This window comes from Podarcis vaucheri (assembly GCF_965113315.1).
Source record: "Podarcis vaucheri genome assembly, chromosome: 10".
In the NCBI taxonomy this organism is placed as follows: Eukaryota; Metazoa; Chordata; class Lepidosauria; order Squamata; family Lacertidae; genus Podarcis; species Podarcis vaucheri.
The window spans coordinates 39426099-39449320 of record NC_138748.1 but is presented as its reverse complement, the minus strand read 5'-3'; the positions used below and the strand labels follow the sequence as shown (position 1 = coordinate 39449320).

At 40.2% G+C, this 23222-nt stretch overlaps 1 protein-coding gene across 2 annotated transcripts in view; it reads right to left on the bottom strand.

The window, feature by feature from the left end:
* Positions 1-23222, bottom strand: part of CFAP54 (cilia and flagella associated protein 54) — a 102066-nt gene that overhangs the window by 2385 nt on the left and 76459 nt on the right. For both annotated transcript variants that reach the window (XM_082240752.1, XM_082240753.1), the window contains 19 exons: positions 22326-22379; positions 20256-20472; positions 19089-19180; positions 17506-17675; positions 16605-16701; positions 16165-16315; positions 15238-15395; positions 14204-14389; positions 12494-12620; positions 11558-11713; positions 11230-11338; positions 10270-10381; positions 8966-9055; positions 7864-8005; positions 5193-5375; positions 4133-4341; positions 3625-3807; positions 2894-3000; positions 2117-2270 (listed from right to left, as the gene is read on the bottom strand). In XM_082240752.1, coding sequence (XP_082096878.1) covers positions 2117-2270; positions 2894-3000; positions 3625-3807; positions 4133-4341; positions 5193-5375; positions 7864-8005; positions 8966-9055; positions 10270-10381; positions 11230-11338; positions 11558-11713; positions 12494-12620; positions 14204-14389; positions 15238-15395; positions 16165-16315; positions 16605-16701; positions 17506-17675; positions 19089-19180; positions 20256-20472; positions 22326-22379 — 2697 coding nt within the window. The remainder of the gene's footprint in view (positions 1-2116; positions 2271-2893; positions 3001-3624; positions 3808-4132; positions 4342-5192; positions 5376-7863; positions 8006-8965; positions 9056-10269; positions 10382-11229; positions 11339-11557; positions 11714-12493; positions 12621-14203; positions 14390-15237; positions 15396-16164; positions 16316-16604; positions 16702-17505; positions 17676-19088; positions 19181-20255; positions 20473-22325; positions 22380-23222) is intronic.

Genomic DNA, 23222 nt, shown 5'->3' with positions numbered 1-23222 from the left:
TCAAGCAGAATAACAGGAACAAACCAGGAGAGGCCTGGCAGGGCCCATCTGTTGCTATAAATGGTGCTCCTCACCATGCTCAGTAAATTCATTTTCAGCTGAAGAACAAAAGTCTGTGATTATTCTCTGCCTCCCAAACTGAATTGGCAGGCAAACTGCAAACCTCATGCTCCACTGCCATCAATTCATGCCAGGGAGCATGGTATAGTTGCTCTCCCAAACAGTAACATCACAGAAACAGTTTAAAAGGCCACAGAGGGTTTAATTAGGCAAAGGCCCAATAGTGCTGTTGTGCTCAAGCCCTGCTTGTGGGATTCCTATGGGCATACAATAGGTATTGTAAGACCAGGATGTTGGACTACATGAGTCACTGGCCAGATCCAAATTATGGCAAAATGCAAGTTAGACTGTGAAATCTAAATGTTGCTGTGGAATCATCAACTTATATTTAAAGGATTGTACATATAATCTGGCAACTCAGTCCCAAATATTTGCATGGACATAGTTGACTGGAACAGTCTGAAGAGCCTATGGTTACACTGCTTCACCGTCAAATCACCAGCCAAATTCTTAGTGCATCCTATTCAGATACAGTACTAGGATTATTTAGTTATGGGTGAAAATATGTGTGACACTCCATAAAAAATCAAAACGGTCCTTTAAAAGCAGTGCTATCTGCCATTTAGACCACCTACACTATATGATTGGTTGAAATATTTGTTATCCAAGCTACTCAAAGAACAGCTTTTCAATAATGAAAGCAGTGACTTGTTGTCTGTGCTGTTACAATATCCATCAGGTAAAATGCCACCACATGCATCATTAATCATTTATTAAAATAGATATTGAAGAAAAAGTGTCACATGATAAATGTCTCCTACTCTGAAAATAAATGTCTACTTTTTCCTTGGCATTCATCATACAACAACTGTACTGGCAACACTCCACTCCACTGATGTTATCGCAAACAGATCACAAGGAAATTTCTAGACTTGTCTCTCTTGATTTTTTTAAAACAAAAGTGAATATGGTTTTGCTAACAAAAAGTCTAAGAATTATGGCTGACAAAAAAAGTAAAAACCATTTCCCATAAGCTCCTTGCAGAGGGAAAGGGTCGTGGAGAAGTCTAGTTGCACCAGGAACTGATCTGACAATGGCAGATTGTTTGGCTCTGCCTATGAGTTCCAGTGGGAGGTGCTATCCCAATAATGTCTAGAGGATTAGCATTCTGTAAAGGTAAATTCTGCCTCACTAACCTTTTAAGTTTTCTTTTACCATTTCAACACAACAAGCATGCAGACAGGAGTGATCTGGTAGGCACTGTATGCTTGGCTTTTCAAAGCGCCCACAGAGCTACAATTCCCAGCATCCTTAACTACTACAGTATCCAGGATTCGCTGGGGGAAGCCATGTGCTTAAAATATTTGGTGTGGATGTGTCCAAAGTATATCACCAAAGGCTTCTAATGAAATAAGGATCCATCGGATAAGAAAATGAGTAGAAGTTCCAGTAGGAGGCACCATCCCAAAGGATGTGGAATGCCCTCTGGAAGACAGTCAGAATGTCCCCTCCCCACATCACAGTTCTTATCCAGATCAGGGAGCAGACAGGTGCGTTTTATAAAGAAAAAATATGGGTAATCCAAAGCATGTGAGACAGGCATGCCTTTAATGTTACATATAATTTTACTCTGAATAGGGCAAGCATCTTGGGAGCAACCTCTTTTTTAGTAGTTTTCAGCAACTACGTTGCTTTCTAACAATCATTAGTTTAGCTGCCTTTGTCAGAAAGAATTGTTGTTGTTGTTTAGTCATAATGGTCTCTTAAAACATAGTGCTCACATCAGGGTTACTCCCAAGTATGGGGGAATTTGGAAACGTAGCATATTGCCTGTATTATATGTTTTAGCAATCCCCCTACAGAAAAGGAAGAAGCAAATGGAAGATGGTTAAAATGTATGGTAGGAAAGGTTAATTCTGCCTTGCAGTGAATGGAAGTTATTGCAATTGCCATGTGCAGTTACTCTTCATAACTTCACAGCATCACAAAATACAAATAAATGCCACACTCATTGACTGTTGTAGGAGTGCTTCCTGAATTATCAATTTTTATATACCCTGGTTTTTTCATCAAGTGGCACCTTTGCCACGGTTTTCGCTGAACTTGAATGTCTCTCTGTTTCACTTTCTAATTGAGAAGTCTTCACAGTTTGCATTAACATTTCAATTTGTAGCTTAAGATCAGACAGCTTTTCACGTACAGCAATAACACTAAAAAAAAGAAAAAAAAATGTTAACACAATACAATTGCACTATCATTACAGTGGTACCTCGGGTTAAGAACTTAATTCATTCTGGTGGTCCATTCTTAACCTGAAACTGTTCTTAACCTGAGGTACCACTTTAGCTAATGGGGCCTCCCGCTGCCGCTGCCGCATGATTTCTGTTCTCATCCTGAAGCAAAGTTCTTAACCCGAGGTACTATTTCTGGGTTTGCAGAGTCTGAAACCTGAAGCGTCTGTAACCCAAAGTACCACTGTACTGTATACATACAAAGTAAAATATACTTCATTGGGTAATAAAAATAAATTCTTTACTAAGATGGTTTTCTTTGCTTCCCTTTGTGCATAATTATAGCAGTGTTTTTGTATGGCACTGGTTGACAGAAATGGGGAGGGGGGGGGGAGAGAGAGAGATGGTGACAAACAATCCAGAAGGCGTGGACTGGGCCTCTTGCTCACTGAACTTCTCAGAAGGAGAATAAAAGAGGAAGGGGAAGGTTTTGGAGGAGAAGAAGTGGAAGGCAATATTTTAACACAAACTACCCAGAGCATGCACAAAAATGTTCTTTCACATACAATATAACATGCAGCAAAATTAATACATTAAGTTACCTGTTCAGTGGGATCCACAAATAACCACAATACACATTGGCTGAATTGAAAGACTTGATGTTGGTAATTTTGACTGCTTTTGTATTATAAGCATAGACAAACAAAACCTACACAAAGAAAGGAAAGATATATAATAGAAATAGGTATAGAAATAACACCTCAATTAGATGTTTATTATCCTTGTAGAAATGACATTTAGATTAGTCCATAGATGGACACACTATATGTTGTAAGCTAAAAACTAAAGAAAATGTATTTGTAGAATTGGTACCTAATTCTCCACCCAGCAGATTGCTTTGGTATACTTCTGGTTGAATAACAGAATGTAGAAAATCTTATCTAACGTCTGAAGCCCCCTGCATCAAACATCTTCTCTACTTTAGTTCTGTAGGTTGCTTAAGACACACATTTCTACATAGGCCTTTGGATCCTTGTGAGAGTGTGAACAGTTTGATTTACTTTAACAGTCTGCTAGAAATATTTTCTTGTGTTGGGTTTACTATATAACTAATTCAGCAGGAGACCAATTCTTAACCAAGGGAATGAGATAAATTAAAGAATCCCACATTTACTTAAATTGGTTTAGCTTTTTGTATTTTTATTCTACATCAATCAGTGTTTGATTTAATTAGAAAGGAATGCAGCATCAGGCACAACCCACAGCCTTACTTTACTCCATGTAAGGAGTTCATGCTTTATGTTCAAAGAGAGCACCAATTCTGTAATCTTACCATAGTTTCCCCTTCTTTCAATGACCTTTCCAAAGATGGAAGGTACCACTGCACACAGAGTTCCCTGATGGGAGTACTGGTTGCCTTGTTGTCTGAATGAATGTCCATCTCAGAGCTACAAGCAAGGCTGGCAGGTAATTTCCATGATGTTTGTCTTTTTGGTAACAGTGCTCCTGAGAGTGACTAAAATTATAATAATTAAGCATAAGTTTATCTTTGTTCAAGTTTTTCTCCCAATATAAAACTTGTTTGAAAAACCATACACATTTGTTTGCTCAGAAGAAGCCAAGCAAAAATTCCACAATATGTCTGATTTCTGAAGAGCTTTCCTCATGGCAGGAAAATGAATGGGCCTTTTCTGAGTATCACCAGTGTTGGTAATCACTCGTGGTTTTTATTATTCTGTATTATTTTGATTGTAAGACGCCTTTAATATTTCGTAGGAAGGGGCCATAAATACAGAAAGTAAATGCTTAAAAATATTTTTTAAGTACTATTAACAAATTACCTTTCCAAGCACAGTCATACTATAGCAAGGTTTTTCAAAACCATATAGCTGTTTCGGAGGTTCTTGAAGGCAGCAGCCAGAATATATAAGCAGATAGGTTTTTAAGAATGAATGCAATTCTGCTAAGCGCAGGGTAACTGTTGTGTCAAACACTGAAGTGAACAGCACATCTTCTTTAGCAAATAAGCCTGCACCTGCTTTTGGAACAGCTGTGACGAGAAGATAATTCATGACTATTTCTACTCCAATTCATAATACGCACACATTATAAACACTAAACAAATCATGATCTTATTATTCGTAGTATCATTTTTATCTCTCTGCAATAACCATTTCCCCACTCTGCATCATTTTCTTTCTTAAGCTGTGGACCAAATGATGTCAAACAAGCAAGCCATTGTTCGTTTCTGTATGTCTCAAAAATCCATACTGTTATATGCAGAAACCACCACCGCTACTACTATTCATTGTTTTCTGAACCAGGACATTTCAGATATCACTAGTTCGTACTAACTCCAGTGAACAAGTTTGTCATATAGACCTGCTACGAAATTAATATTGTTACTGGCAGGCTAGGCACCAGGCTTTCTGAGACCTTTAATCAGGGAACTGTTCCACACTCCAGGCATTTTAAGAATATTCACGTTTGGGGTGGGACCAGGCCTACTTTTTCTTATAGGAACATAAGAAGCTGCCTTACCCTGATTGAGACCATTGGTCCACCTAGTTCAGTAGTGTCTACATCAGGGGTAGACCGAGATGCCCCTCCCACCATTATACTGAATAATATTCAAGACACAGATGTAGGGTGACTGTCAATACTAAGGTAAAAGCAATTGTATACTCATTGGAATAATAGCATTACTTATATAGCTACATATTGCATTGTATTGTAAGTGTCTTTTTCTTTCACTTTATTATTCCACTGAAAATTTTCAATAAAATATAATAAATAAATAAAATACTATGATAAAAGCAATACGGAAATAATTCCAGAAAAACAGTTGTCTGTGCACAGCACGCTAAGACAATAGTCTTTCTAAAAAGAGATACTTCCTACCAAGCATGGGGCTCAAGTTCAAGTGTCTGGTTAAGTAAGTATTGTAGCGAATTACATGGACCCAGGGTATCTTCAATTTGCACTGAACGTCTTCAAGAGGAGCGCTTTCAGCTCCATCACTTTCTGCTTTATCTTCATGTGGCAAAGTCATCACAGGAACTTTGTAGCAAACGTCATATCCTTCTGGAAAGCAAAATACATGTTTCACAATTCCAGCTCTCAATAATACACACAAAAAACCTGACATCAATTAGTTGCTGTTTTTTAAGTTCCACATTGTGCACAGTTTAGCATAAAATAAATTGAAACCAACTGTAAGACAATGGAGCCCCATCAAGACATTTCTAGTTATTGTGGGTTTACTGTTGATTATTACTTAATTAATAACAGTGCAATCAGTGTGCATGGAACAAAAAATCCTCTAAGTCAGTGGTGCCCAAGCTTTTTTCAAGGAGGGCCAGATTTGATGAAGTGAAGGGCTGTGAGGGCCAACCAAAGTTGTTGCGCCTTTTTTAGGATTGAAATTGTTGAGGGGTTTTTTTAGGGTTGAAGTTGTTGAGGGTTTTTTTTTTTTGAGGCTTTTACCCCATAAACTGCCGAAGGGGCTGGATTAGGCCCCCGAAACAGACAACAAGGGAATCAAAGGTGTGCTAAAGGCGATTCACCTCGCAAGCGGTGCGCCATCCCTTTGGCCCAGGCGAGGCAGCGAGGCGGCGGCGGCTGCGAGGCGACCTCCTCGCCCGTCTCCTCGTGAGGGAAATGCAGCATCGGCGTCGAGGCGCCTCCGGCAGAGCAAGGCCGCTGGCCTTCGCCTTCCCCTCCACCTTCCTCCTTTTCACCGCGCCGCCTGCGCCCCCGCTGCCTCCCGTTCTCGGCGGGCCTTCCCGGGCGTCGGCCATCGAAGGCGCCCCTCCTCAGCCCCACTCCACCACGCCCATCTGCAGCACGGGCCCCGCCGCCGCGCTCCCGCCAGCCGCCCTGGCCGCTTCGCCCGCCTCCTCCTCGGGCTCGAAGCCCGGGTTGACCTGGCTCCAGGCCTGCCTTGAGCAAGACGAGAGCGGCGGCGGCAGCGGCGGCGAGCAAGACGAAGGAGGAGAAGGAGAAGAAGCGCCGACGCCGATGCTGCTGCTGCCTGGCGGGTCCCGCAGCCGCCCCAGCTCCAGATGCTCCAGGCCGCCGGGAGGGCAAAGTCCCGCCCCTGAGCCTGGATGAAGGCCGCCGCCGCCACCTCAGAAATTTCTCTCAGGCCGGCCGAGTAACGGCGCGGGAAGAGAGCGCCTTCGCTTTCTCCACCGCCCACCTTCCAGCCCCCCGTCCCTGCCCACAGAGCGCCGCCTCGCAGGGGGAAGCGGGCAGGCTGGGCTGGCGGCTACACGGGCCACATGACGAGGTCTGGCGGGCCGGATTCGGCCCGCGGGCCTTGTGTTTGACACCCGTGCTCTAAGTACTTCAATACAATAATATATGGGGGGGGGGAATCTGGTTTCCTGTCACATTTTAACACCATGATCAATATCTATTTCAAAGTCAAATAACAATTTTAAGTGGTGAAATATTTGGTCTTAGTAGCCTTTTATAACAATCCCATATTTTAAACCAGTTGAAAATTGGAAAATTTCCCATTTGCTTTGTTTTCTTTATATTATCAACCCATTGTACTTTAGATCAAACTTTCTGAAGTTTGATGATCCATTAATTACTACAGTGTGATAGCACTCCTGAACCAATGAGGGATTTGTATGGGCCAGTTTATTACCTGTAGGAATGCATCAAAATGTGGTGAAACCCCTAATTTATTTTCTTCCATTGGCTAATGACCCTGAGAACTTTTTGCTTTCCCTTGTAATAAGCGATTTGGTAATCTATGTTTCAGCTGTTTACTTTAATCCACTCTGCACATGTCTTGGAACAGACACTTATTTGATCATGCTCTCTCTGTGTCAAACTCTGCTCAGCTGTGTGTTCATTTCAACTCCTATACTGCAATTGTTTTATTCCTCCTCCTAACTGCAGCTGAAACCAGAAATAGAGCTAAAAGGTGCTAATTTATGAATTGATCAATCACAGATTAGGGCACAGGATGCTGTGCCAAAAGAGGCTCAAAAGCACTCAGCAGTAGCTGGTGCATACTATCTTTAGCTAGGCACTGGTTTACACATTACACACCATGACATTTCACTGCCACATAGTACTCTATACCTCACAACCTGAGATACGGGTGGTGAGCTTATTGACTATCGCTTGGCTTAACAGTACCATGTTGCCACATAGCATGCACACAGGAAACACACCAGCCCATTCTGGAACACTGTCTCCCATATTGCTATCCAGCCTGCCTCCTCTGCTTGGTCCCTGATTGAACAGAGGGAGCAGGTTGGAGAGACATTTTGCAGCACCCTGGTGTGATGCCTGTGTGCTCATCTACAGGGAGAGAGAAAAACAGTTCTGCTATTTATTTTGGCATTTGTACCTCACTTTTTTGTATGATAACTCGTACTTAATGTCTTATGGAATATGGTGATCCCTTTTTGTGCAGGTGCTGTTCTTGTGGTATATGTGAAAGTAGATATTTTAAAAATACACCTGCCAAATCTGCCATCTTCGTATGGCTTTTTTCAGTCACTCAGTAACATACGTTCTGTAGAATAACACAAGGCTAACAGACAAATACCAGACAAAAAGTCCTTGTAGGAAGAACTGAGGTCCAGCAGAGCAAATTCCGGCATGTTTTCTTGAGCTCTCTGTCTCATGTTATACAATTTAACAGGCTTCTTTCCAATTAATTGCTGTGAAGTCAGAATAGCTTCACTGACCTAGAATCAAGATGTATTTGATCAGATTTAACTCATTGTAATATGTAGTAGCTTTAAAACTGTAAATCAGAAAATTAGCAGTAAAAATAAATACACAATATATATATATAATATAAATGGCTGTAGAAATGCTCTGTGTTATTTTGACTTATGCTGTATCACTGTCACTGATAATTTAATTATTATACAAGCAATTTCGAATCAGACCTATCTACCTACATTGCACAGGTGCCAAACTACATGATAGACAGACGTGCATGCATATAAGGCACTTAACCAAAAGCAAGCAATGCAACAGTAGGGTGATTTTGTTCCTCCTTTACTGCCTTTAACCTCCTAGGTGCATTTGCACAAGAATAAAACCTCTCAGTCTAGGCCCATACAGTGTATTAATCTGCTAACGACCATTTCCATTACCGCCAGAGTCTTATGACATTCTAGGTATGGGAAATAACTGCTTCTAGGTTCCCTGTTATTTTCATGAATAAATTGATTTTTATATGCACTTTACCTTAGTATGTGCATTTTTCTACTCATTGCTTGGCTGGAGAACTGCATTTCAAAATTCAGAAAAGTGCAAATTTGGGGGAATCACTATGAGTTAAGGAGATCCACCTTTAAACTGAACTCGGTCACATTTATCCTTCCTCCCAGGGAGTCATGGGATACTTAAAAATCACTCATTTATAATTACAATTTGAAATCAGCATTAATGGTCATATTACTGAAATTAATTGTTGCTCTTGCTCAAGTTTTTGCCATTTCCCAAAAATACAAAAGATATTGACTAATATTGAAAGAACAGAGGATTACACTGAAAATTGTTAAGTGTTGCCATCATCACCCTATCGTTCTTCCTTCCTATAATGTAAACTGTAGAATGTTTGGTTTTTTCCTCTGTAGGTCAAATTAATAATTATTAAAGAACTATAAGTAAGATTACAAAAATAAGCCCCAAACCTGTGCAGCAGCTCGTATTGCAATCCAGGCCTGCACCCTGTACATTTCCAGGGCTGTAATTTCTTCCGAACTAACACGTCTGCTGACAGCCTAAATTTAACGCAAGTTCAAATTTAGTTTTTTTTGGGGGGGAGGGAATCAATATATTATGGGAAAGCATTTTTAAACAACACAATATACTGTAAAAACTTCTGGAACGTCATGAAAAAAAAATAATTCTTATTTCTTTATGGTGCTGTCCTATGCATGTTGACTCCAAAGTAAACCCCCAATGAGTGCAATAGGAATTACTCCCAGGCAAGTTGATATAAAATCTTAAACTGCAGTCTCTCTATCTTGACCGAAATAGCTATTCGGATGGCTTGTTTTGGAGGTATAAACTTGGCACAGCAGCCACATGCAAAAGAGGACAGAACTCCTGCATCATTAGTAATTGTGCAGAAGAGGGAATTTCTGTTTGCATGGAAAGCTACACCTCCTGGCATTTCCTCTAATACACTTGGCCCCTTAAAATTTGTGCATTAAAAAAAAGACAAGCAGGTAGAGTAAATGGCATGCCAGGTCTAAACATGTGCACCTGAAGAATAGAAGTATTACAGTACTTTATAATCCAGTTCTTTGTTTTGTGGTGACAGTGAGAAAAAGGGGGAGATAGGAGTGATATATGCTCAAAGAATACGGTATCAGTTTCTTTGTTCAGAAAAACATGACAACAAGAACGCTAAAATGAATGAAGACAAAAAACAAAGGTTGTTGTTCCCATATATAATATGATAAAACTACAACACTTCTAAATTTTGTGCATAGCTACAGAGAATCAAAGCTGAAACATTTGACTTAGTTGCTTAATTCATGGGAAATTACTGGGGGTCCAAAACAGGAGAGGTCTTTCAGCGTTCAGGAATTTAAACAGTCTTTCATTGTTTTTGAGACTGCTTTTTACCACAATTTTACACATAATAAGGAAACAGTTGTTATAATAAAGGACTAGTATAACTACACAAGCACTTCATTGGGGTTTGGATGTAGTGATTCAATAGATCTGATTGCTAAACTCCACAAGACAAACAAGAGATTGCAGGGGTCAACATAGCTGTCATAGTTCATTGGGAATAAATGTTTGACAAATTCATGCAAAATAAAAATCTTGATCTATCCCCACTTACCTGGGAACAAGCCTCATTAAATTCAATAAGACTTACTTTGATATGGTTAGAGCACTGTCAGTGGCCATGTTCAGGCATTTTTTGTGAACTAAAGCTACTGTATGCACATGCCTTTAGTCGAAGACAAATGGTACATACCCTTGGTTTAAATGTTCTTCCCTTCAGTGAACCAGAAGTTGGAGATTCCTCCTTGTTTGTAATTAAATAAAAATATAGCAATGCTACCTCCATGTATGATTTTCTAATCAATCTGCAAAGCAAACAAACAAGCCCACAAAGCTTGTAACATAACTTTACACAAATCATTATAGAAACAAAGTGGCTAGGTTGTGCTCTGGCAACAAGCAAACAGAAGCCGGGGCATGACATTTTGCATGTCACCACAATGCAGGGGAAACACCCACACAATGCACTTCAATGTATCCACACCACACTAAATGCAATCTTAAATGGGATTTTTCCCCCTCTTTACTGCATTATCAGTGGATTAGGAAAATCCAAATTAAATGGAGGGCAAGTGAGGACTGCCTCTTGGATGAGGACACTGGCACATGGATGACACAAACAAACAAACATGCACACCTGTGATGCATGAAATCCACTTTAAGCCTCTGTGTGTAAACACCCTTACATCCAAGAAACCTTACATTCCATTTAGTTCCTGAATAAACCTTCCTTAGGATTTGCACATAGCATGCTGAGCACTTCAAGATGTACCCATGCTATGTTGGGAAATTGTCTGTGTGTTTGGTGGGAAATCCAGACATTCAGATCATTAACCAACAATTTTTTAAAAAAACATGCCTCTCTGAGACCACAGCTCAGCAACGCCCATAAGGGCTCCAGATGTGCATCAGAGCTGGTGGATAAGAACACAATTTACAAGTTGCACTGTAGAAAAAGGACATCCGTCCTTGCATCCTTACTTGGGGGTAAGTACTGAAACCACTTTGAGAGGGTTTTCCTACAATCAAGTGGTGTATAAATTTTGTAAAATAAATAAGAGGCTGGCTTCTAAGTAAGGGGGGCAGGATAGAAAAGGACAATAAAAACACCAATTCAAAACACACAGGTAAAATAATTTGAAAAGCTGCTTACCCAAAATTTTGGTAACTACCAAGACTTAACTTTATGGCATCCAGCAAACTCTCAACAGCTACTGTTGATTTATTAACACCCATACAATCAATTTGTCGTTCTATCTTCCCTAAATAGAAAAAAAGAGACACACAAATTAATCTGACAAGCTAATGCAGAAAATGCTCAATAGCAATGTTTTGCAACCAGGCGGCATATGAAGATATCAGGGGGGCCTGGTTTTTTTTTTTCTTTAAAAAAAGCACAATATAATGCCCTCTGAGGCCCCTATGTACAATGTACACAACACAGGTATAGAAATACTGTGGGGATATGAGCTGCATATTACCTTTCCGAAAAAGAAGTTCTGCTTCCAGATCAAACTCTCGTCTCACTGAAGCAGCACATAGGTCCAGTGCTGTTTCTGTATGCCGGAGGGCTTTTACCCACTGGAACTCAGATTGTGGTTTAGACATGCAAGATAATTCTAGAGTCAATGAATGTGCTAGAAATCAAGAAACAGAAATCAAGAAATACTTGCAAGAAAGTGTTACCCAATGAAGAACAAAAATCAAATATTGTGAAAAATAAAATACATTCCCTTTTCTTTTTTTAAAAAAATAAGAGCCAAAAAGTATGTCTGAGTAGCTGACAACAAAAATTAAACATGCTGTGAATGTCACTATATATCTCAATATTTTGAGATCTCTCACATTAGCACTAAATTGACTGCAGATATATTTATAGTTCTACATGCGAGCATATGCAAGGCAGCTGAAAAAGGCAAGTTATAGTAAGTGCAATATTTAGATGACAACAAACCAATAAACCTTACTACAATTTCTCATTTGAAGAGCAGTAATCCTAGACATCCTAGACCAGGCTTCCTCAACTTCGGCCTTCCAGATGTTTTGAGATGACAATTCCCATGATCCCTGACCACTGGTCCTGCTAGCTAGGGATCATGGGAGTTGTAGGCCAAAAAACATCTGGAGGGCCAAGGTTGAGGAAGCCTGTCCTAGACTAAACTGTGACAGCCAACAAAAACAGAACTGTATATATTCCTAACCTAGTCTCATTATTTGAGTATAGCCAACAATAACTATAGTTTAAACTGTTGCTTTACAATTTATATTTTTAGTATCTTTCCATTACAGATTCCAGGAAAAAAATATTTATGTATTTAAAGTTGCAATTAACATAACTGAAATATATTGTAGTACCTGGATATCAGATGTGCTTTATAAATAATAAAATGTTTTGTAGGACGCTTAAATTTCCTTACCAATTCTCAGTTTGACTTTTGCCAGTAATCTGATATGTGGCAGGTATATGTTTTTCAAAGGCTCCAGTAGAGTTATCAGTGTAGGATCAGCTGTAGGTTTTTCAAGTAATTGTCCCAAAATATATAACTGTTGAAAAGTGTGATTTAGTAATGAAAATTTGCTAATCCGATTACTCTTATACAAACAGATCCCTGCAATTGTCACTGTTATTAGGTCTTTTGAATTCAGAGATTTCAGAGTTATTAAGGATTGTGCTGCTGGAACAAATGCTCCATTCATGCCAGGAATGGGTGTCGGGAGCAAGTCAGCAGTAACTCACATAGCATCAGAGAGGTTAACTCTTTATTCAAAGAAAAAGACAGCTCAGGAGGCCAGACCTAGTGAGCACAGCAACTCTCCCCAGTAGATCGTGCCCCAATGAGGGCTCCTCCTCTACCAAGTTCTTCCCAAGCAATCTGAGACTTCATTGTCTTGCCTTTCTTTGCTCCACCCTCTTCATACTTCTTCTGGTTCTGGGAGACCAGGTGGGAGGGGAGCTGGTCGCACCAGGAGAGGGAGAACCCCTGGCTTCTTCAGCAGCCTGCCTCATCTCTGCCTCCTGGCCCACCTCCTCTCCAGCCCCCACTTCTGCCTCTGATTCTAGGCTGCTCTCTGCCACAGACTCTTCCTGCTCACTAAACCCTGTTACCTCTTCAGCTTCCGACACCACCTCCTCCCAGTCTGCTCCCTCTTCCCCCTCTGACCATTCATTGCCACCCCACCACCAGTCCCCTGGCTCTGAGTCTTCTCCCCCTGGGGATTCCACACCTTGTGCCCCCCACTACTCTTCTGCATCCAGCCAGTCTATGACAGTTCATTGCAAGCTAGTAAAGGAATGCGGATTTAAGTCAGGGTGGAGAATCCTATGCGACAAACTGGACAATGATGTGAAATGAAGATTGTTGGGACCTCACAGGGCTTGCAAAGAGTCCTGGCTGGTGCTTTGAAGTGTTGCTGATCAGCAAGCTTGATGTCACCACCCATCAGCTGACAGTGACTTCATGCCTGCTTTCCCACTGGAAGCTCGGTGACACAGCCAATCCAACAGGCTGGAACTCACTGCCTATCAGCTGATGAGCAATGACTGCAAGCCTGCATTCTGAAGGGAACAGCTGGGATCCAAAAATGTTGGATTCATCCCAATAGTAGCCTTCTCTCATCTAAACTGAGCCTATTAAATCCCAAGGAGCCGAGTCAAAATTGACTCCATTCTTTGCCCCATGGCATTTGACATTGCTTCCTACATGATCACATTTTAAGAGCCAAGCTACACCTGACACTAAATGCATCTTGTATCTAATGTGCATGCATGGTGTAGAAATTTAACTCATTTCTCACCTGTTGTCATCCTAATGAATCTAATATTTTCATTGGGAAAGAGGAAATCCTTCATTGGGGTTTTCCTCAGAACTATAGCAAGGGAAGAAAGAAATTCCCTCTCACACTGAGAGTTAAATTCCCTCTGATCCCACTGAATAACCAACACCCACCTCACATTTAATATCACATATAGTGTGGCACTAAAGACAGACGGAGTTGTTGTTTTTACCCCCAGAACTTCAGCATGGTCTTTCCATATTGCATGGACTTGTGTATACCTTTACACCGTAATAAGACAGTAAACTCTATGACAAATTTAAACTAGCATTAAATCATCAGAATGCACTCACCTGTTGGACAACAATTGTGTGTGCCATAATTAATACATCCATTTGATCAGTTTTAGACGTCTGATTATCTGAATCCTCTCCTGCTTGTGTTTTCATTATGTCAGTCAGCAGAAGCATACTCTGCACTAGTGTTAAAGAAGCTGGTGGAGAAATCAGAGTCTTTTCTTCAAGAAACCTGATTACATTCTATAAAAACATAACAGAATACATTCATGTGCAGTTCATGTTTCTCAAAAAGCGGAGGAAACACAAACCAAGCAGATGCAGAAAAATTAAATGAAAATCTAGGATGTCAAGGAAAGACAAGCTGGGAAGTCTTCATATGATGGGACGTGACTAGAGATGTTCTATGGTTGTAATAGGTACCTACTATTCTATTAGATGTTGTAAAAGGTAAAGGGACCCCTGACCATTAGGTCCAGTCGGGGCCGACTCTGGGGTTGCGGCGCTCATCTCGCTTTATTGGCTGAGGGAGCTGGCGTACAGCTTCCGGGTCATGTGGCCAGCATGACTAAGCTGCTTCTGGCGAACCAGAGCAGCGCATGGAAATGCCGTTTACCTTCCCGCCGGAGCGGTACCTATTTATCGACTTGCACTTTGACGTGCTTTCGAACTGCTAGGTTGGCAGGAGCAGGGACCAAGCAACGGGAGCTCACCCCGTTACGGGGATTCGAACCACCAACCTTCTGATCGGCAAGTCCTAGGCTCTGTGGTTTAACCCACAGCACCACCCGTGTCCCTATTAGATGTTGTACTAGATGTTTAAAAGAGGTGATAAGAAAAACTAGAATGACACAGCAAAGGAAGCAAATGCATGGAATGGAAAAATGCAAAAAATAAAATAAAAAATTCTATGGATCTAACTTAGTCATGTTTATTACTTTCAATGGGTCTATTCTGAATAACAATTAGTTGGACACCACACTTTATATTAAGACACTAAGCTAAAATAAATCCATGAATTGTGTCAGAATTAATGTTTTTTACACCAATTTTACTGGGAAAGAGTTCATAAATCAGTTTTGAGTCCAAACCTGTAAACAACACTTAATGTCAGCCACTGGTTTTCCTTCTTGCAGGCCAAGCATAACAGCTTGCATTGTAATTTCGGCAAGTGTCTCAACATCATTGAATTCCTCCGCTTCCATTTGTACCTCACCAATCAGACTTGAGCACTCCTTCAATTCATTTTCTCAAATAAGCAGAAATGCACCTCCATCAGTATACACATTATTTTCCCAAACAGCAGCACATACAATTTTCAATTATCGTAATACTAACAAATGATAATGGAACATTTAATATGTTAATAATATAACATTTCAAGCATGCATATTAGCATCTATTGTTTTTTTACTTAAAGATATTGACAAACATGATCAAGATCCTGTGAGTATTGCATTGCCTTCACTATAGTGATTTAGCGCAGATGTAGTGCTGCCTGATTTCCTAACCATGAATGTACTAAAAGGAAGGCCACATTTGCTTTTAGTAATGCAGCTTTATATACAGTGCTTGCAAGATGCAGCTGGAGTTGAGTGCTACCTAAGTAGGAAGAACCTTTTTGAACGATGTAATAATCACAGTAAAAGTGTTAGGGTGAGTAGGACAAAACATCTTGGTGAATTATGTTAAGGAATGCAGTTAATTCTCCATGAGTCAGCAGACGATTCATTCCGCAGAATGCAGCTGCAGGCATCCTGTGACTCTCTTATCTGTGTTACTGGGCAGATTTGGCAAGTAACTGTGTATAAAAGGGCTCAGGTTACAGAATGCTAAGTGGGTTGCGGTAGGAGATTGCAGAAATTGTTGAAGGTTGTCTGGTGGAACTGTAGATTCGAGTGAAGAATTTGTGAAGAGATTCTCTTTTCTGTGTTTAGCTGAACCACTTGACTGAGCTTCCACAGAGCATACACCCAAGACCCCAACAAATTAACAGTAGTTTTAAGGTCAAATACTACCTTTCATAGTTTCAATGCCTCGTGCCTGTGCTGTCATCGCAGTCACTAATGCCAAACGACATCTCAGCCATATATGTATATTCATATGTTGTCGTGCTGTTACATTGTGAAGCAGATTGGAATCTTCAACATAAATTATATCACCATTTATCTAAAAGACATGGGAAAAATAAACTAACTGGGTGCATTGCTCAATTCTTCTGTTGTAGAATAATTTATCATTAATGTACAGAAAAATGTAATCTAGTACATATATTGAGTTATTTATGAAAACAATTGTTCTGCTTCTAGTTAAATGGGTTACAATACACAATAGACATGTATTAATCTAAAAGGATCACATATGCTTTCCAGAGTTGGCTATAACTTTAAGGCACTTTTATTTTTTTAGCTCTGTGTGCCTTATCATCATAAACTTGTCAAGATATTTTGACACATACCTCTATTTTTCTCTCTGGTTTTTTAATTGAATCAAGTGATTTCTTGAAAATTGTTGCATCTTGAAGAAGTTTTATTGCAGAAAAGGCCAAAGCAGCACTGTGATAAGCAAACATATCATTAAACATTTAAGAAGTTTAAGTATTTCCTATTTTAAAGCAATACTTCTGGTACCCACATCAGCTGCCATCAATTTAGTTTGTATTCATGGGGAAACATAGTATAAACCACAGGAGTTTTTAACAGAAATAGCTAACATTTTGCTGCTTTGTTGTTTGCCACCCTGGGTTCTTTAGGGGGAAGCCTGAGAGAAATTTAATAAAATAATTTTTTTAAAGTTGAATTAGATAGCATTTTGGTCACTGTTCACAATCCGTATATCAACAATTGGTTCATCATCACCAGATCCTGAGTGCTACTATAGATTAAGTGCAGGATCATTGCCCCTCAGGTCAGTTCCATGACCAACTGTTCTAGGGCATAGTCATATAGTGTACTTTTTTGTCATGACTGGAACGTATTCTGGAGATGTCTCCTGGCTCCTGGACCATGACAGTACCAACACCTAGGTCAGTAATGCTTTAACTCAATGTGACTGTGTGGCAGCATCTTGTTACCACCTGAATCCACCCCTTCTCTACCCAGCCATTAGCGAGGCACATGGATACCAAACTGCCCTCTTATCAGCACAGATTACAACCAGCACAGTATGTGTGTGGGCCAATGGTCTCAACTTTTCTTGAAAGCAAGCATTTCCAGACCACTGTCCCATTTTGGATAAAGTCAGCTTTTCTTTAAAAAAAAAAAATGTTAACATAATGACACTGTTTTTCCACTAGAATTTTTTTTAAAAAGAAGTGGAAATAACAAATGTGCTGCTGAAAACTGGATTATTTTTTTTACCTGAATGCTGTTTGAAGTCTTTGCTGAGCAATAGCTGCAAGCTGAAGCTTAGCTTCAATGACAGTCTCCAATTCTGAAGCTGAACACTCATAAAGCAATGTGCCATATTTATTTTGTATGATTTCGAGAACTGAATTAATCCTTTCTTCAGCTTCTGCCAATAAAATCCCCTAAAATAATAGATCACCATTACTGAACAGTTTACAAAGAACTAATAAGAAGTTCGTGAAAAATCTTACTGCCTACTCTACATTGGAATCCACAATTTTGGACTGCTTCTGATACAACATTTAGGATATATATTTGAATCCTAGACATTCAGTAAAATGCTTGAATATTATTAACAGTTGTACTGACTAGTTATACATTTGATTCTTTAAACACAATTGTCCTATACTTTGCACACATTTGTAGGCCACAGTAGCCAATGCTGACAGACAGGGAGTAAATAATTATTTCTTACTTTGTATTTTATCTTTAGTAGGTTATAACTGAATACATATCACAAAAATGCATGACATCTATCATCAGATATTAAGTTCTAGTCACCAGCTCCCAGTCCATTGCCTGGGAGCCAGTTTTGGTTGTGGTTTTATATGGGACTTTGTCTTGAAGAAGTGGAATGAAATAAAAATAGATTTCAGCCTTGATCTACATTAATTCAGAGTATACTGAAGATCTGCCAGCTGAGGGGCTATAGCAGAGGTGAGGAACTGAATTCGACCAGAGGATGAGTGGTGTTGCTAAGTGTGTTCCTGATTCTTTCTCTGCAGCCAAACTCATTGTTGGTTTGTTTTTTAATTTGGCACCTTTTCCTGTCACACTACAGAGTGACAGAAAAAGGAAGCTAATTCTCCAAGTGCCAACATTCGGCTGCAAAAAATCAGGAGCACACTTAAGAGCGTGTTCCCAATTCTATCTTTGAAGACATGGCTTGAATTTCTTGCAAAGGGCCAACACCTCTCTGCCTAAAGCTCTAACACAGGGGTCTGCAACCCGCGGCTCCGGAGCCGCATGTGGCTCTTTTACACCTTTGCCGCGGCTCCGGGGCGGATACTAGCGAGGGGAGGAGGCGCATTGTGCACCCCGACACTCCCCACTGTGGCGGGCGCTGTACTGGCTGTGACGTCGCATGGGGGAGTCACGCACCGTCCCGACGTCACCTTCCCGCCCACTGTCAGATCGCGGCTCCGAAGATATATTTGTTTTAAATGTCGCAATGGTTTTGCGGCTCCCAGGTTTTTTTTCCTTCGGAAACGGGTCCAAGTGGCTCTTTTTGTCTTAAAGGTTGCAGACCCCTGCTCTAACATATACCCTTACCTCAGAACTAGCCCACATTTAGGGATGCCAGGACGTGACTGGCAGGCAACTGACTAACCAGGCAGCTCCAAAGCTGCAGGAGAAGCCAGACCCAACACCCAGCACTCCTCCCAAGGGAAGCACCACCCAATACCAGTCCACATAACATGCACAGAAATCCTCTGCCATGCCCACCAACTGAGCAACTGGAGCACTGGCCAAAGTATGTGTAAATTTGCTCCTGAGCAGTGCAATTATGTTCACATTTAAAACAACACTGTTACCTTTAGCACAGCCATATTTAAGATATCTTTGTTTTTTTCAAGTTCCAAAATCATAAAACTTCTGTCTCGCTTTTCGGGTCCAGGCACAAAACCTTTGCAAAGAATAAAATACACTGTCAAATTTGAAGCAATTAAACAAAACAAAGTAGCACAGAAAGCAGCCGGGTGCTCACCTGTGAGTTGTTCTTTTTGTGTTATCTCCTGTGCAACTCTAGAATGTATGGGCTATTATTAGTGCCATGTAATTTGCTGGTTGACTGCTGGTGACTTTCAAAAAAATAGGGAGAAGAGGACTGAAATCCGATGGATTATTTTAGGCCTTTCAAATCTAAAATGAGTTCCCCACCCACATCCCACATTTATTTGTGATGCAGAAATACTATCAAATGGATATCACTCTGTTGAGTGTCTGATACTTGTTCTGAAGCATTAAAATACGTTTTGTCCAATTCCCTGGAAGGTGGGAGACTACTCCCTTTGGTATTGCAAAGAACTTGTTAATATAACCTCTGGAGATTTATGACCCTGAGGTAAATGGATCCAAGCCTATATTTTTTGTGAATTTAGTCATTGTTCTTCCTAGCAGAGGCAGGAGATGTCATCTAAATGTTATTCATTTTTAGGATGAACAGAGTCACACAGTTCACTCTTCTTCATGGAAGAATCAGAAATCACAACACTTGATAAGCTGGCCCAGGTTATTTTAAGTGGAGCTGAACACTTCTGATGGATTCTGATGCAGAAGACAGAAGAACTGGAGGGAAACTGCTTTTCCTCTTTGTTCTGGGTTGTGTTGGATGGGAAGGCAGTAGACCACTCTTAGAGGTGTTTTTTTCTTAATTCCTATAGGTATGGGCTTAAAGCCCATACATTCTGCCAGCATTACAGGAGATAACATGTAGAAGAATTCAAATAAAGTTGAAACTTTAATTATAAAAACTTTAAAATGGTAAAAATTATGACCAGCCAAAGATAAGCACATTTAGGTCCTTTTATAGACTTTAGCAGTACATGCACTTTTTAAACAAAGTATTTTCTAGTAAGAAGAAATATTATACTAAGCAAGGTAATAAAATCATTACACAGACATTATAAGCTTTATAAACCTTAAATGAGTGAAAATAAAATTCAGAGAGAGAGAGCGCACGCGTTGTTGTTTGCCAGTACCTTTCTGGAAAGCATCAGTGTTTCTGCCTGCCTTTCTTATCATTTCACTGTCCATACAATACACTGTTCTTGTCACTTTTTCAGGAACACAGTTTAATGTTGTAGAGAGGCAAATAATAAGATGCATTTTGACTAACATTAAGTTATCCATGATTTTTGGTTCACATTCTTCAGCCCAGGCTGAATGTACAGGCCTGTTAAATACATCTTCTAATGCCTTTGAAATAAAAAGGAAATTTCATAATAATATACGGACATGCTTCATTTTTTCTAAAACTTAATTTCATGGCAACCTTACTCAGAAGCAAAAATTAAACCTAACAAAGTCATACAAAAAATCAAATCAAAACTGCAACTACTACTGATCCAAACTACATTATCGTGACTCGCAGGTGTTGAAGTGCGAGTAGTGCTATAATGTACTATACAGATAGCAACATTGTTAAATATGTAACTCACCTATGGGGACATAACTACGCACTAGTGACAAACTGAACGTCCACAATATTAAAGTGACATTTAGCCAGTTACTTGACAAATTCTAAACTTGGTATCTCCCTCTTGAATTATACTGAGGATTCTTAAGCTGCAACAATCTTATAATCAATCCTCTAACTGTAATTTGGTGTGGCATGCCTTCCAATTCAGAAGTTGTCAGTGGAAACTAGCAACATGTGGTGCAACTTGCAACATGTGGTGCAACATTGCGATGTACAAGGGGAAAGATGCAAACCCAGAAGCCTCTGTGATGCATGGAACCCACTGAGTCAAATGCAGAACCTCATAGTGATAGCAGCATGAAAAGTTGCACTCATGACCTACACAAAATGACAGTACTCTCTAGCGTTTTGTGTAGCAATACAGAAGTCTCTGAAGTATCCTCTTAACCAACCAAGGTGGCAGTAAACTGGCAGGTAGCCTGAGTGTAAAGATGCCCAGAAAGAAGGCAGCACCCCTTCTCAGATTTCAAATCCAGCCTGACTGTGCCATTCTGCTACATTGTATATGATTCTAGGATGCCCTCTCATTTAGCACTGGAAAGATTCAAGGTGCACAGATATGTGAGAGTGGTGATGCCATTCCAAGGAGGGTTCACTCCCAGACAGCTTGGCCAGGATATATCCAACTCCCTGGGCTAAATAAGTTGTCTTCAATAGCTTAGGCTGCAATCCTAACCATGTCTACTCAAAGGTTAAGTCCCACTGAATTCAATGGGGCTTACTCCCAAGTAAGTGGAAGAGCTAGGATTGCAGATTTAGAGCATAAAAGCTCTGCAGGATCAGGTCTATCTAAGACAGTGTTCTTTGTTCACTATGTCTTTGGGAAACCCACAAGCACAGCACCACTCTCCTAATCATGATCTCCAGCAACTGTTATTTAGAAGTACAGTGGTGCCCCGCAAGACGAATGCCTCACAAGACGAAAAACTCGCTAGACGAAAGGGTTTTTCGGTTTTGCGTTGCTTCGCTAGACAAATTTCCCTATGGGCTTGCTTCGCAAGATGAAAACGTCTTGCGCTTTTTTTAAAGCCGCTTGAAGAGGCGCAGTTGCGACGGACCGTGCTTCACAAGACGAAAAACATCGCAAGACGAAAAGACTCACGGAACGAATTATTTTCGTCTTGCGAGGCACCACTGTATGTCAATTGATACCAGAGGCAATATAGCCATCACGACTAGAAGCTATAATACCTTGCGCTCCATGAATTTGCCTAGTCCCCCTTTATTGCTGGCCTTTAGACTTCAGTTAAACTTATTCATTCCCCAGGGACCCAATATTTTTGAGTGTTAGACTTCAATATTTATAACAGTTGTGCTTTAGATTTATTGTCTTCATGATATTTTGAAGTGTTTTGTAATGGTGCTTCGTCCTGACTGGGACAAAGAGTGGCACAGAAATTGAATAAATAAATACACCATCCAAGTTGGTGGCAATCACTACATCTTGTGTTAGAACATATTTTCCTTTCCATATTATCTGCTGAAGGAACAAAGGAAAAAACTGAATGTGCACCAATTCAAGTTGAGTCTCAGTCCAGTGAATGAATCAGATACACAACCAACTTCTTACCTGTAGATTTGTATTTGTCAGGAGTGGTTGTGATGAATCAAAACTTGCAGAGACCTATATATATAAATATGAAGGCAACAGAGGAATCAAAGGGAACACAAAAAACACCGCAAAGGAAAAGCAGGAGGAAAAGCAGAAAATACTTTCTTTAAGTACAAGCTAGACATCTAACAAAAAGGGGAGAGCAGGGACGTGATGAGGACATTGCCCATCCCATTGGTTCCAGCATCCCACGATGTAAACTGGAGAGCTAACTAACTACTGAAAATCTAGGGGTTCTGTACTAATTCTAGTCAATGCATTCTAATGGATAAGGGGGGGTTTGAGATGAGCAATTGCTGTAATTCCAATAAATCTATTGTTCTATTGTCTCTTCCTAGGGTTTCCTATTTTCCATTTTGTTTATTCTGCTTAATTAAAAGTTAAAGGACTATAATCCTAGTGAGCAATGACTAAACGGATTTGTCTTACTATTTGTCTGTGTGGCAACCATTCTTTAACAGGAGGTTTACTGGTAACTAGATTACAAGTGCTGATCTTTACAAGAAAGTATTAGGAGTTCAGGATGTCTCCTCCATGCCTTTCAGGACATGTTTGCGATAAGACTAGTATCAGGGTCAAGAAAGATCATAATGGGGATCTATTTCATATTAAGTTATGCCAACCTTTACTCATTACATGATTCCAGTTAAAACCATGGAAAGACCTGGGCTGAACAAAGACATTGGATTCTTATCTCACTATACATGACTAAACCATTTCTCACCTTCTCACCCCTTGCCTTTTCCTGTAAGACCTATTACAGTTGTTAAGAGTCGTCAACAGGCTCTCTCAGCTATCTGCCTATCTCCCATTCCCACCACCCTTCTGAGTAACACCCCTCCCCACCTTCTCACT